The 15353-nt window shown below is 38.0% G+C and overlaps 1 protein-coding gene across 24 annotated transcripts in view; it reads left to right on the top strand.

Annotated features, from left to right (window-relative positions):
* BCAS3 (BCAS3 microtubule associated cell migration factor) overlaps positions 1-15353 on the top strand; it is a 607379-nt gene that overhangs the window by 160619 nt on the left and 431407 nt on the right. For all 24 annotated transcript variants that reach the window (XM_042255345.2, XM_042255347.2, XM_042255339.2 and 21 more), the window contains exon 10: positions 12922-12998. In XM_042255345.2, coding sequence (XP_042111279.1) covers positions 12922-12998 — 77 coding nt within the window. The remainder of the gene's footprint in view (positions 1-12921; positions 12999-15353) is intronic.

Below are 15353 nucleotides of genomic sequence, written 5' to 3'. Positions count from 1 at the left end.
GAATAATTTAGAACAGAATATGAATATTACAGCCAGATTAAGATGCCAGTTTTTCCTGAGCATTTGTCTTCACATGTTATCAATACTTTTCTGTTGTTTATCATTGATTAAATGATATCATGTGCTTTGGCTTCTGAAAAGTTAGATATCTCTATTGTGAGTCCATTTTAATTTTATACTTATGGATAGCTCTTGCTGCCTCAGCTGAGTATTAAATTGGGGAGAACTCTTCAATAATTATTTGTTAAGATAGTTTGTTTAAATGACAATGTATGTGTTGAAATTTAAGCCTTATTTAAACACTGTGCCTACTGCGTTTTGTATGTTGAAAGTAATATTACACTTGCCAATAGATGTCAGTTTCCTTCTTTGTAATAAATGCTAGGCTACAAAGTCAGTTGTCACAGTGACTAGAGAGACATTAATATATGTAAATAAGTTAATAATGGAGAGTTCAGTCAGTTCAGGTCAGTCACTTAGTTGTGTCCGACTCTTTGTGATCCCATGGACTGCAGCATGCCAGGCTTCCCTGTCCATCACCAACTCCCAGAGCTTGCTCAAACTCATGTCCATCAAGTTGGTGATGCCATCCAACCATCTCATCCTCTCTTGTCCCCTTCTCCTCCTGCCTTCAATCTTTCTCAGCATCAGAGTATTTTCAAATGAGTCAGTTCTTTGCATCAGGTGACCAAAGTATTGGAGTTTCAGCTTCAGCATCAGTCCTTCTGATAAATATACTGGTTTCCTTTAGAATAGACTGGTTGGATCTCTTTGCAGTCCAAGGGACTCTCCAGAGTCTTTTCCAACACCACAGTTCAACAGGATTCCATATTTATGCTGGTTTTATTCAGTGGTTAAGTAAACTATATAGATTTTTCATTGATTAGTTTAATACCCACTATAGAATTTTAAAAGAAAAAATTAAACTTTATAATAAAGAGATAGTTAAAATAATTAGATTTGTGTGTTTCATAGTTAGATTCAAAGGATAGGCTTTGTAATAATTTTGATACATTAGAATCAGTAGGCTTTTCATAGTACTCTGTTTAATTGGAGAAAATATGCAAAATTTATCTTAGTAATTTTTAAGCTTCAGTTCAGTTCAGTAGTCACTCAGTCGTGTCCGACTCTTTGTGACCCCATGAATCGCAGCACGCCAGGCCTCCCTGTCCATCACCATCTCCTGGAGTTCACTCAAACTCACATCCATCGAGTCAGTCATGCCATCCATCCATCTCATCCTCGGTCGTCCCCTTTTCCTCCTGCCCCCAATCCCTCCCAGCATCAGTCTTTTCCAGTGAGTCAGCTCTTCGCTTGAGGTGGCCAGAGTACTGGAGTTTCAGCTTTAGCATCATATCTTTCAAAGAACACCCAGGGCTGATCTTTAGAATGGTCTGGCTGGATCTCCTTGCAGTCCAGGGGACTCTCAAGAGTCTTCTCCAACACCACAGTTCAAAAGGATCAATTCTTCGGCACTCAGCTTTCTTCACAGTCCAACTCTCACATCCATACATGACCACTGGAAAAACCATAGCCTTGACTAGACAGACCTTTGTTGGCAAAGTAATGTCTCTGCTTTTGAATATGCTATCTAGGTTGATCATAACTTTTCTTCCAAGGAGTAAGCGTCTCTTGATTTCATGGCTGCAGTCACCATCTGCAGTGATTTTGGAGTCCAAAAAAATAAAGTCAGCCACTCTTTCCACTGTTTCCCCATCTGTTTCCCATAATGTGATGGAACCAGATGCCATGATCTTCGTTTTCTGAATGTTGAGCTTTAAGACAACTTTTTCACTCTCCTCTTTCACTTTCATCAAGAGGCTCTTTAGTTCCTCTTCCCTTTCTGCCATAAGGGTGGTGTCATCTGTATATCTGAGGTTGTTGATATTTCTCCCAGCAATCTTGATTCCAGCTTGTGCTTCTTCCAGCCCAGCATTTCTCATGATGGACTCTGCATAGAAGTTAAATAAGCAGGGTGACAGTATACAGCCTTGACGTACTCCTTTTCCTATTTAGAACCAGTCTGTTGTTCCATGTCCAGTTCTAACTGTTGCTTCCTGACGTGCATACAGGTTTCTCAAGAGGCAGGTCAGGTGGAGCTTAGATGGTCTAATTGCATTTTGCATATAATCATGTACATATAGCCTGTATCTTTAATTGTATATATCTAAATATGAGTGAAATTTATTTCAGTTGACATGTGTCTGTTTTTTACTAATGAGTGATGGAAATGTATAAAGATCTATAAATAAGATTTAAACAAAATCCTACCTCACTGTAGGCTGTAGTTACAATTAAAAAAAAAAAGTTTTGTTTTTGCACGTTAATGATATTTGCAGCTTTACTGGGGGAGTGTTTTGCAGTCTGAGATTTTACAGTAGGAGAGTTTATTTTTGGAATATCCTTATTTGGGTCATCCTACAGCAAATATGCAAAGCTTTTGAATCAGTTGGCAGGATCAATATAGAAACTGGCACATTAAAGATATTCCATGTTTACGTGGGGTTTGACTGTACTTTCCCAATTAAACCATTTATAGTAGAAATAAGAGCAAAAATACCTTTAAGCAGAAAAAGATAGAATATAATATGTCTTCTTTTTCTTACTTGAAGTTATGCAGTTCTTATAGAAAGGTGAATTTTTAGTCACTTTTGATTTTCGAAAAGGTTGCATATTTGATAAATGTAGTCATTTAGTGATATGGAAACATATTGTATTTTATTAAATTACTGAAGTCATAGATTTACCATTCATTTTCTTTGAGTGTTTTTTTTCTTTCCCAAAGTTTTATTTCAGGAAATATATACAATTGTTTAAAGACAGTAGTGTAATGAACCACCATGTACTTATGATGTGGTTTCAATAAGTACTAACTTGTGGACAATCTTTTTCATTTATACCCTTCCCAAATTATTTCAAAGCATATCTGTGAGATACAATTTAATCTATCATCTATGTTTAAATGACAAGAATTTGCAGAATCATTATTTGTGTATTGCCAAATGATCAAGTAACTTATCGTCTAAACTGAGGTCTTTTGATTTGAACAAAGGCCATACTTGATTTAACTTTGGTCAACAAGTATAAACTTGTGCATCCTTTCCAACCGAACTCCCAAGGTTTTTGACATAGATAAACTTTCTTTACCAAAATCCAGTGTCCTTGCTACATCTTTTGTTTCTACAATCCATTTTCATGCCGCTTATGCTACGTTTACTTTGAGTCACTCACAAATATCAGTTTTTGGAGATGCTTTGGTGCTTTGCTTCCCTGCCTGAAATGGCCTTTTCACTACCATCTGTCTCCCCACAGTAACTTAATCCCATGTGTCTTTCTAGCCCCAGTGTGCATATTAGTTCTTATATGAAGTATTTCTTGATCCCCTTAGTTTAAAGTAGCCTCTCCTCCTAAATCCCCGAAGATAGCAATTCCCAAATCTGTCTGCAGAACAGTAGACTTTCAACATGCTGTGTAAATCAGGATGCCCTGGTAAAACAGACTTAGGAAATGCTGCCTTCTGTTGGAGGATACCAGTGGTGATTAACATTTTAATCTGTTTAAATTTATTTACCACATTTCAGTATTTCCCAGATTTATCTGATTAGAGATCTCTTTTGTTACCCAGTACCCTTTGGGAATGCTCTTATAGTATTATCTCTCCCTCTGTTAAGACACTTACCTTCTGTCTTATTGTATGTGTTTTCTGTCTACTCCTTCTTTCTTTGATACCCTATAGTAATCTTGAGAACAAAGTTGTGCATCTTGATTTGGTTTAAGCAAATTAGGTCCGTCATGCAAGGTAAAATATATCCATTATGTTCTGGCTAACTTAAAAATATTTCTGATGCTTATTTTTGCTCCTTATAATATGAAAACATTTATCACAGCTATTTCAAGTTTTGAAGCATCAGTGGTTCTTTTCCAGGATTTTTAGTTTGCCAAAATGGTTGAGAACGTAGTACAACTCTATCAGAAGTAATCAGATGAGAAGGAAAATTATTTGTAGAAGATCAGTACTCGTCTCTAGAGAAAGCGTAGAGGTTTTATCTGGGAATTATAAATTTGGCGAGTATTTAAAGGAATGAATATATGAATGCATATATGAATGAAGTTTCTCCCTCTGGTTGGAATAAGGACAAAACTTTTTTAAAGTATGAGTTTGTTTGAAAATTTATATCTTTGTAATGATCAGCTCTTGAGTCTCTAACCTCAGATATGCAGATGACACCACCCTTATGGCAGAAAGGGAAGAAGAACTAAAGAGCCTCTTGATGAAAGTGAAAGAGGAGAGAGAAAACGTGGGCTTAAAGCTCAACATTCAGAAAACTAAGATCATGGAATCTGGTCCTATCACTTCATGGGAGATAGATGGGGAAACAGTGGAAACAGTGGCTGACTTTATTTTGGGGGGCTCCAAAATCACTGCAGATGGTGATTGCAGCCATGAAATTAAAAGGCGCTTATTCCTTGGAAGGGAAGTTATGACCAAGCTAGATAGCATATTCAAAAGCAGAGACATTACTTTGCCAACAAAGGTCTGTCTAGTCAAGGCTATAGTTTTTCCAGTGGTCATGTATGGATGTGAGAGTTGGACTGTGAAGAAAGCTGAGCGCCGAAGAATTGATCCTTTTGAACTGTGGTGCTGGAGAAGACTCTTGAGAGTCCCTTGGACTACAAGGAGATCCAACCAGTCCATCCTAAAAGAGATCAGCCCTGGGTGTTCATTGGAAGGACTGATGCTGAAGCTGAAACTCCAATACTTTGGCCACCTGATGTGAAGAACTGACTCATTGGAAAAGACCCTGATGCTGGGAAAGATTGAGGGCAGGAGGAAAAGGGGACGACCGAGGATGAGATGGCTGGATGTCATCACTGATTCGATGCACATGAGTTTGGGTAAACTCCAAGAGTTGATGATGGACAAGGAGGTGCTGCGATTCATGGGGTTGGAAAGAGTCGGACATGACTGAGCGACTGAACTGAATGATCAGCTCTTGAGTCTCTCTCCCGTATCTGGAGTATTGCTTCCCCTTTCAGGAATAGGAGCTTCTGTTTTATAAGCCTTTGTTGTTGTTTTAGTCTCTAAGTTGTGTCTGACTCTTTTGCAACCTCTTGGAACGACAGGCTCCTCTGTCTATGGGATTTCCCAGCCAAGAATGCCAGAGTAGATTGCCATTTCCTTCTCCAGGGGATCTTTCTGACCCAGGGATTGAACCCATGTCTCCTGCATTAGCAGGCAGATTCTTTACCACTGAGCCACCTGAGAGAAGCCCTTATAAGCCTTTAAGAAACACAAAATATCAGTTGATTTTGATAAAAATGAATGGGAGACTGAGATGTTATTACTTTCTTAATGCTTTTATTCTTTTTATTTAGTTAATGTTTTTTTAGAATCTTTGTTATATAGTCCTAAATGCTTCCCTCTGTATTGCTGAACCACTGAACAAGTATTATTAAAGTATCAGTTGAACAAGTGTTATTAAACTGTTAGTCTCTCTTGTATTCCATGAATTGTTCATGATGGGAAGAAGAAATATGGAAAGATCACCAGATTTTTTTTAGTGTTGCAGTCAGATGCTTTTTAAGTGGCTACATGGCACAGGAAAATGGACTACCGCATATGGAATTCTCAGTATGCCCATCAGCTCCAACTAGTTGTCAGAATGCAGAATGCTGCATAACCTGGAAAAAGGGGGTGCGAGAAGGGGCTTTTGGGATTCTATAATATCCTGTCTCTTGTTTTGAGTACTGCTTATATGTATGCATATGTTTACTTGGTTGACTTGGCTACTACTTTATATCGTATTTAAATATGTATTGTAGTTTATATTAAAAAAAGGACTTCAGAAAGCATAAAAAACAACAAAAGTTTGTGATTTCTTTCCTCACACTCCGATTACTATTTATTGTAGCATTTCATAACAGATCCCCCCAAACCTTGCATCTCGAATACTCTGGCCAGTAGTAGTTATATACCTCATTTCATACTTCCACTAAGAAGTGTTGCAGTCTTGGTTATATGTTATTTTATTTTACTTGAAAACCCTGTAGACCAGATTTATTTGAGTAATGTTAGGTTCATAAGATTGATGATATTTGACACATTTTTCTGAAGAAATTTAGCTTCTTTTCTTTGAAATGCAACTGTACCTTAAGAAATTTTTGTCAGTGTTTTAAGCAGAATTGAGCAAGACTTAATATTTAAAAACAAGGAACAAATGGAGCCATTTTCTGACTTTAAAGAAGTTTGTTTTCCCCCAGTTTTTGCAGTTTCCCCTCTCCCCCATTCCTTTAAGCAGACTGAAACTTTTGGGAGGTCGAAAGAAGCATGGTATAGGTTATATGTATTTCTCCGAATTTGGGTTGTTCATTCTTGTAAGCCAGGATATAGCGCCTGGGGAACAGGTGAGCTGATGGGCATACTGAGAATAGCATATGTGGTAGTCCATTTTCCTGTGCCGTGTAGTCCTCTCCCCCCACCCCCATTGAATGGTTTCTAGTTCTTAAAGAACTAGTACTAAAGCCTATGTAGAGTGACAAATTCTTAATGAGGATATTGTTTTGTTCAAGCAAGCATTTAATTTCTCGGAAAGTTTGAAAAGCTTTCAATGGTGATTGCCTGAGTTGGGTATGAATACAATGATGAGTCTGTAAAGTAAGTAGACACAACTGTGTTCATCAGAGAAAGCATCATGGGGATTTGTGCCAAAGGGTGGAAGGGTCAGCTAAAGAGAGCCGATAGAGCTGGAAAGGGAATGCAGCCAGTGTGATGAGAAAGGAGACGCCTTTGTATTTGGCTCAACAGAAAAGGTGGCCTTGAGCAGCTGTCTGATGTGGAAATCCAAAACCCACGTATGATTAAGAAAACAAAGGACAAAGACTGATAGATGTCATTAGCAGTCATTTCCAGTGTGCTTAAATTTAAACTCAGATACGAAGTCTCCAGAGAGACCAAAGTATTGTGTAGTAAGTAACTCTTTCCATTGGCTTCTGTTTTTGCTTTGAGGAGGAAAATTTATCCTTACAATCCTATCGTTATTTCTTAGTGTTAGTGTACATTCTTCATTTATGTTAGTGGTAAATAAGGAATGTATTTAAAGGATCTTTAAAATGCAAAATTATTTTTAATTTTGAGAAGAGGAGCCTTTCTTTTTATGCTTCTAAGGAAGCTTGTAACTTCCGTAAGGAGAGATTGGCAGGTTAATGTGGCATCTAAGACCAGTTCAAGTTAAAATGCTATTCTTTTGGGTTCCCATAAATATACGAAAGACTAGGCTACCATGATGTTTTGTAGCCCGGGCAGGTGTGTAGTATGAAGTGGATTCTAAACATGTGTGCCATGAAATAGCATGGCTTCCCTATTCTCTGCACATATTAATAATTCTCATCCATTGAGCCATTGAATGGCATTACTGTTTTGTATACATAAAAAATAAAGCAAAAATGAAATCAAGTTTTAAATTCAAAGCTCATGGAATCTTAAGAGGGTCATTAATCAGCAGTAAGATTGTCAAATAAATCTCTGAAGTGGTGTTTAATATTTTATGTCCTCATGTCTTTCTGGAGGGGTTTTTATAGTCCTTTCTGAACTTCATTCAGTGTATGGTCTTTTGTGACTTTGTGTCCTTCGCTGAACATAGTAGACTATTACATTTTTAGAGTGGTTTTACATTCGCAGCAAACTGGGCAGATGGCACAGACATTCCCCATATGCCCCCAGCTCCACACGTGCATAGTCTCCCCCATTGTCAGCGTCCCTCACCAGAGTAGTGCATTTGTTGCACTTGAGGAATCTACACTGACGCAAAATTATCACTCACGTCCATTGTTTATCTTAGGACACACTCTTGGTGTTGTATATCACTGGGCTTCGATACATGTATAATGACATGTATGGTTCCCCAGTGGTGTGGAATCTGCCTGCCAGTGCAGGAGAGACACGAGATGTAGGTTCAGACTCTGGGCCAGGAGCATCCCTTGGAGGAGGAAAATGGGAACCCACTCCAGTACTCTTGCCTGGAGGATTCCATGGGGGACTATAGTCCATGGGGTTGCAGAGTCACACATGACTGAACACACGTGTGTGCATGTGTATTGCTGTATACCCATCATTGTAATATCATGCAGGATATTTTCACTGTCTTAAAAATCTTCTGTGCTCTGCCTGTTCATCTCTGCCCTCCCCAACCCACCCCCCCCCCCCACCCCCAGCAACCATTGGATTTCCTGGAATGTCATATAGATGGAATCATAGTATATAGCCTCCTCAGATTGGCTTATTTTATTTAATAATATAAAATTTCCTCCATGTTGCTACCTAACTTTAGGATTTACTATAAAACTACAGTAATCAAGACAGTGTGGTATTGGCAAAAGGACAGATAAATAGATCAACAGAACAGAATAGAAAGCCCAGAAATAAGTATTTGATGAAGGAGCAAAGGTAGCATAATAGAGCAAAGATAGTCTCTTCAGCAGATGGTGCTGAGCACCTGGACATTCATAGGCATGAAACTGAATCTAGACTCAGACTATTCATCCTTCACAATAATTAACTCAGAAAGAGTCACAGACCTAAATGTAATAGGCTCAGATGGTAAAGAATCTATCTGAAATACAGGAGACCCAGGTTCGATCCTTGGGTCGGGAAGATCCCCTGGAGAAGGGAGTGGCAACCCATTCCAGTATTCTTGCCTGAGAATCCCATGGACAGAGGAGCCTGGCCGGCTGCAGTCCATAGGGTTGCAATGAGTCGGACATGACTGAGCAGGCTTGTGCTAAGAAAGGATCGCCTGTGGTTATGAAGATTTACCACGGTTTTGTTCCAAGCTTTAGTCTTTGATTCATTTCCAGTTTGTATGCAGTGCGACGTCTGGGTTCAGTTTCATTTGTTTGCACGTGGATATCCAGTTGGCCCATCGTCATTTGTTGAAAGGACTATTCTTTCCCCATTGACTTGTCTTGGTAGCCTTGTTGAAAGTCAGTTGATCATAAATGCAGACATCTGCTTTTTCCAAAAAGGTGTGAAATCTTTTGAGTTGTTCTTTTCAAGGAAAATAAAGCAGGGTATTACAGAGCGTAGTTAAATCCTTTGTATTTCAAAATGAGTTCAGGCCTTCACTCCGCTAGGGCCTCTATTCTGCAAGAACGCCATGTAAAATTGCCTCAGTCTTTTAGTTATGGAATCATCTTCATGTAGCGGGGCTTTTCGTGGATCTTACCTTTATTTAAATTTGTAAACTTGAGGTTTTTTAATATCCAGTTCTCTTTTACTTTGTTCACAAATGTTATAAACTTGTTAGAATTAGTCCTAGTATTGTAGAGGTTTAGGTGGTGGTGGTGGTGGTTGTTTTCCTTCACTTGTTTTCAGAGTTTAGCTGGAGGCAGTGGTTAATGTTTATAGGAGTCATGCTTCTAAAGTTGAGATAGTGCTGAGAGGCTGATGGTCTGCTGATTCTAGCTATAAAACGTGTTTCGGAGAGCAGAAAAACAATTTGCTTTCATTCCAGTACACGCTAATTCTTGAGGTCCACTGGCTTTCTAAAAACGTTGACTCAAAAAATGAAATGAAGAATTGTAAACTACATTTTCCTTGATATTCTTTAGTATTTGGAAAGCAGATATACTTATTAGGATCTGTTGAGGCAAACTGTTATCAGAATTGAGTTAAGTGGTGGCTCAGATGGTAAAGAATCTGCCTGCCATGCAGGAGACCTGGGTTCAATCCCTGGGTTGGGAAGATCCTCTGGAGGAGAGCATGGAAACCCACTCCAGTATTCTTGCCTGGAGAATCCCCATGGACCGAGGAGCCTGCGAGGCTACAGTCTGTGGGGTTGCAAAGAATCAGACTTGACTGAGCAGCTAAGCACATGTTTACTTTAAAATTCAAGAGATTAGTCACCTCTAATGTAATGCCACAATTCACAGGTGTTTATTTCTGGTTTTCATTTGGTTCTTTTTTTACATCACATTTTAAAAAGGGAAATTTTCTTAGAGACCATGTTTATGCTCTTTTCTCCAGTTCTGAAAGTGTATGTGAAATACGTGTATTTGTTGTTTAGTCACTAAGTTGTATCCAATTCTTTGGCAGCCCCAGGGACTGTAGCCTGCTAGGCTCCTCTGTCCATGGGACTTTTCTGGCAAGAATATTGGAGTGGGTTGCCATTTTCCTCCTCCAGTGGACCTTCCCAACCCAGGGATCAAGCCCATGTCTCCTATATTGGCAGGCAGATAAAGTACATTTTGGTGTGAATTAGATGGGAGTGTAATCATGGAATTGCTATGTAAATACTGTGCGATATATATGTTAAAGTATGTTGTCTTTGCTTATATTGTATACTAAGTCGCTCAGCCATGTCTGAGTCTTTGTAGCCCTTTGGATTGTAGCCCACCAGGCTGCTTTGTCCATGGGATTTTTCAGACAATACTGGAGTGGGTTACCATTTTCCTCTTCCAGGGGGTTTTCCTGACCCGGGGATTGAACCATCTCCTGTGTCTCCTGCATTGCAGGTGGGTTGTTTACCCACTGAGCCAACAGGGAAGTCCTTTTTTCTATGTATATGTCCATAATATGCAATATTCAGTGATTATAGTAACATCACAGTTACCCAGAAGGTGATTTTTCGGAAATCCAAAGTTTTCCATACACCATCCTTTAAACTCTGAAATACACAGAAAAAGTCTCTTTTAACAGTGAGCAGCAAATTAGAAAGCTGGTACCTTGTATTTTTGTATGACATATGGACTTTCTTTTAGGCTCATATCTTCTTTATAAGTTCCACATCTTCTTTAAAAATGAAAACTCAGGGAATTCCCGGGCAATCCAGTGGTTAGGCCCTTCACTGCTAAGGGCCCAGATTCAATCCCTCATCAGGGAATCGAGATCCCACAAGCCACTCAATTTAGCCAAAAAAAGAAAAGAAAACTCAAAATTGATGAAGTTGAAGGAGCTGAAATGAAAACTAAAGGGTACCAGAAACAACGGTGACTTGTGTTTCTCCAGTGGTTGTGAAAACAACAGCAGTATCAGTTCAGAAATTGCTACTCAAAAGCCTTCCTGAATTCAGGGAAGCACAAATGTACAATTAAGGAAGATTTCTATTTAAAAAATGGCTTTAAAATGAACACAGAAAGCCTAGCCTAAAGAGTAAGCAAGCACACTATTTGAAAAATTTTCTTCATTAGAAGACTTTTTTCTTTTTTGCCTATATGCCTTATAAATATTAAGGTTGGTTAGTATTTAGTTACATTGTTTAACTTATTCAGCATTTTTATTAAGCTATTTATCAGGTATTATTTTAGGCAGTAGAGATTTAGCTGTGAACAGAAGACACAAATGCCTTATCAAGTGGGAGGAAGATAGAAAATAAAGCAAAAAGATAGTATATTGCTGAACATATAAATTATTTTTATTTTTGACAGTACAAGTCAAAGTAGTTAATTATTGTTCATGCCTTGATAGCTCTCTCCCTCTCAGGATCAGTACTAGACTGAGACTTTCTGCTGGGTTAGATATTTTCAGGTGTGCTGTTCAAGCTATTCCCAATTATGCTGTTTTTTCTAATTATGCTCATGTGTAGTTTGGGTGTTTTTTTTTTTTTCTGGGAGGGGGCCATGGTAAGAAAAGTTATTTTTTTATAAAAACCTATCTGTCTCATTATATTAATTTAGATTCCAAATAAAGCCCCAAACTATGAAACAGATAACCTCAGTTTGATCTTCTAGGGCCCACCATTTTTGGTACTAGGGACTGGTTTCATGGAAGACGATTTTTCCACGAGGTGGGGAGAGGGGATGATTTTAGGATGATCTAAGCACATTACATTTATTGTGCACTTTATTTCTATTATTATTACATCAGCTCTACCTCAGATCATCAGGCATTAGAATCCCGGAGGTTGGGGGCCCTTGCTCTAGTGTACATTTTAGAGAAAAGTGTTTGTGAAATATTAATGAGATACATGTGGAATGATAGACCTAAAATTCTTTAGGTTAGGCTTTTTGTGCCCTTTGATTCTCCAATCTCCTTTGAGTAGTCCTTTAAAAGCAGTTCTGTGAGCCACTGAAATATTGTTCTGTGTAGTTGATGGATGAGGACTTTCTGCCCAGAGACCTTACTGGTGTAGTCAGGAGGGGAGATGAGAGCCTCAAGGATGACAGGTACCACTTACTTGACTGAATTGTGTCATGTCTTGTTCAGTGGAGTTCAGGAAGATGGCATTGGTGTTTCTATGGTATGGGTATCCACTGTCAGGAATATGGGATTAATTTTTTTTAGGAAGAGAACTGCAAAATAATCCTTTCTACCAGTTTGTTATTGGCTTGGCTGAAAGCAAGAAGAGTGAAGTTGGATGCTTAAAGGAAATGCTCAGGATTGTGTAAATTAGTTCCCCAGCATCTGCTCGTGCACCCTATGTGGATTTCTTCTCCCCATTGGCCCCATACCTGAGTTACTTCTGCTACCTCCTTCCTTCCATGTTTATGTCATTTCATTTTGGGTATACATCTTCCTTTTCTTTGCCCTTAAATTCCAGAGTCAATTGTATGCTTTCTCTTTCTTCTTCAAATGATTTTGCTAGACTTTTGAAACTGTAGGGTTATGAACTTTATATGGTTCTTCTTGGCGTCTCTCTCTTATTCTAGGAATAACTAAAAATGCCCAATTTTTGCAAAAAGCGAATACCATTTCTTCCCAGATTTGTTTCTTATTGGAACAGAGTCAAAATCCAAAGGAAACTATCAAGGAGGAAAAAAAACGAACCTCTTTGAGCCATTAAAATAATAGCTAGGTTATGAGAATTTTAAGTGAGATTTGGGGAAAAAAAAGCACTTGATTTTTCTGTTTTTATGGCATCAAAATATGATGTATCAACAGAAAATTTATTAAGAAATTTCTTAATACTGCCCTTTGATATATTTCAGGCTGCTACCCTTGTCCCGGACCCAACATGAATCCTATTGCTCTTGGGAGTCGCTGGCTTGCCTATGCAGAAAACAAGGTAAGCAGAGCGCACGTTGGAATATTGTTATGGAGCAAGTGTTGAGTTTTCCAAAGGTAATTCACAACTAGTAATGAATGTGTACCTTACTAGTTTGGTTTGTTTTAATTGGGCACCACAAAATTGTCCAACAAGCTGTACCCATGTACTCTCGACTCAACTTAACCTCTGAACCATTTCAGAGTAAGTTGCATATATCTCAGGGCCTCCAAAATACTTGTTATCAGCCAATTTAATGTTGATAAATTCCTTTTATCTGTTATACTGTCCCTGTTCCAAGTTTGTCAATTAACCCTATCTTGTCATTTGTAAAAAGCTTCTTTCCTGTGGTGCAGCATCCAGTCTAGGATCAGGCATTCTATTTTGTAGGAGTGTCCCTTTCTTTCTTTGTCTTTTACAAGATTGGTAACAACCCTCTACCTCTGCCCCTTACTCTTTTTAATAGAATGATTTTTCTTTTGAGCTTTTTGATGTTTTCTCTTGATTGTAACCGGGTTCTGTATTCCTGGCTGGAACAGTGCATGGGGGTTGTTCCATAATTCCCACAGCATCACATCTGGAGGTACACGATACACATCTGTTCCTTATTGGTGATGCTAATTTTGTCAGGGTCTTGTCCAATTTCCGTACTGAATAATCACTATTTTCTTTTGCTCTTGTTAACCAATAGATAATTTGGAAAGAGCAGGCTTACATCCTACTTTTCATCAAAATCTTAGCCTTACCTAAGCTTAGCACCCATCGATGATTCTTGCCTGAATCAGTCTTTCCTACGAATATTCCAAGTCAATGATTTTCCAGTCCACTCTCCACGAGTAGGTATTTGGCTCTCTATTATAATCAAGAACTTCCCCATCTTTTAAAAATCTTACTGTATCTGTATTTTTGATATGGGCTCATGGATTCCTTTTTTTTTCCAGTGGTTTTTTTAATATTTTTCTGTCTGTAATTATTTTGGTTTTCAGATTGTCCCAGAGTCAATCAATAAGAGCCCCTTTAGTCTGCTGCTTGTGACATTGTGTTGTGGCTTCATCAAAATTAAAAAAGAAATACTCTTTCCTTGCTCACTATCATAAGTCTGTGTCCAGATGCAACTTGTACTTGCCCTGTCTCAGGCCTGAAATTGTCTGATTTTACTGGTTCTTTAAAATTGACAGTGATACTAGATACCTAAACTTTGTCCAGTAGACGTGTTTACTGTTCCTGGGGTCTTTTTGCTTCTAGACTCTTTCAGTGGACAGAGTTCACAAACATGCATGTTATATACCCAAACATACTTCTGTATATACACACAAATAGGCGAATATACACAGATGCATATTTGTGCACCCATGTATTTCCATGTATACATAATACATTTTGGAAATGAAGAGTTTACATAGGCATTTCCACAGGATTCTCTCTGTTTGTCCCCATTTCCTTTGTTTCAGATAGGAGACCATGGCATCAGCACGTTTTCTTCATCTCTTCAATTCTGTAATACAAAAAGGAATTGCAGAATTGCTTGCTCACACTGCTACAAAAATCAAACCAACTAAAAAGAGTTCAGGATTTTTTTTTTTGCAGTTCTCTCTATTACTTCCTAAGACTGAAGATATGAGATCAAATACTGTGTTCATAGGTTGTTTGAGTTAGTTTGTTCTTTGTCCCTTTTTTTTTTTCCTTCCTCCATTGTTGTTACATTGTATTATTCAATTATGTATTATGTATCAAACAATAATGTATAAATGATGTATTGTTTGGTAGGTAATTGTGTATTTTTGTTTATATTTTATTTATATGCTTATATATTGTATCGTGTTTGATATATATATATATATTTCCCTTTCTTTCCTAAAAGATAACGTTTTATATATGTGTGTGTGTATATAGATATATATGTTCTTTTGTACACTGCTTTTTTTCACTTACCAGTATTTCCTAGAATTTAGTTGTGATAAGGGTTTTGCACTACAGAAATTTCTGAGTTTTCTTTCATTTTGATGCACCTCAGATGCAAATATTTTTTGCAATGGGTCTAAGTTTTAAACGGAGTTCTGGCTTAGTTATGTTTATGTAGAAATGCTGACTCAGATTTAGTTGAATTGAAGAGGTAATAGTATGGCTTGTTTTCCTTGATTATTTAATTAGCTGAGACTGGGAAAAGATGGTAGTGTTTCTAAGATAATGTCTTTCCTTGCATGTCCTGCAGGAGGCAGCAGAGGGATAATTTTCATAATTCTTCGAATGTGTATTTGTGAATGAATGAATGAGTGAATGGGTGAATGAGGGAGATTCTTTTCATTAGCTAAAATGAGCACCCTCCAGACTCTCTCTTTTCCCATGTGTTGGGCTATATTTACCAATTACCTGTGA

This window comes from Ovis aries, chromosome 11 (assembly GCF_016772045.2).
Source record: "Ovis aries strain OAR_USU_Benz2616 breed Rambouillet chromosome 11, ARS-UI_Ramb_v3.0, whole genome shotgun sequence".
In the NCBI taxonomy this organism is placed as follows: domain Eukaryota; kingdom Metazoa; phylum Chordata; class Mammalia; order Artiodactyla; family Bovidae; genus Ovis; species Ovis aries.
The sequence above is the reverse complement of the archived record's forward strand: the minus strand, read 5'-3'. Positions and strand labels throughout refer to the sequence as shown.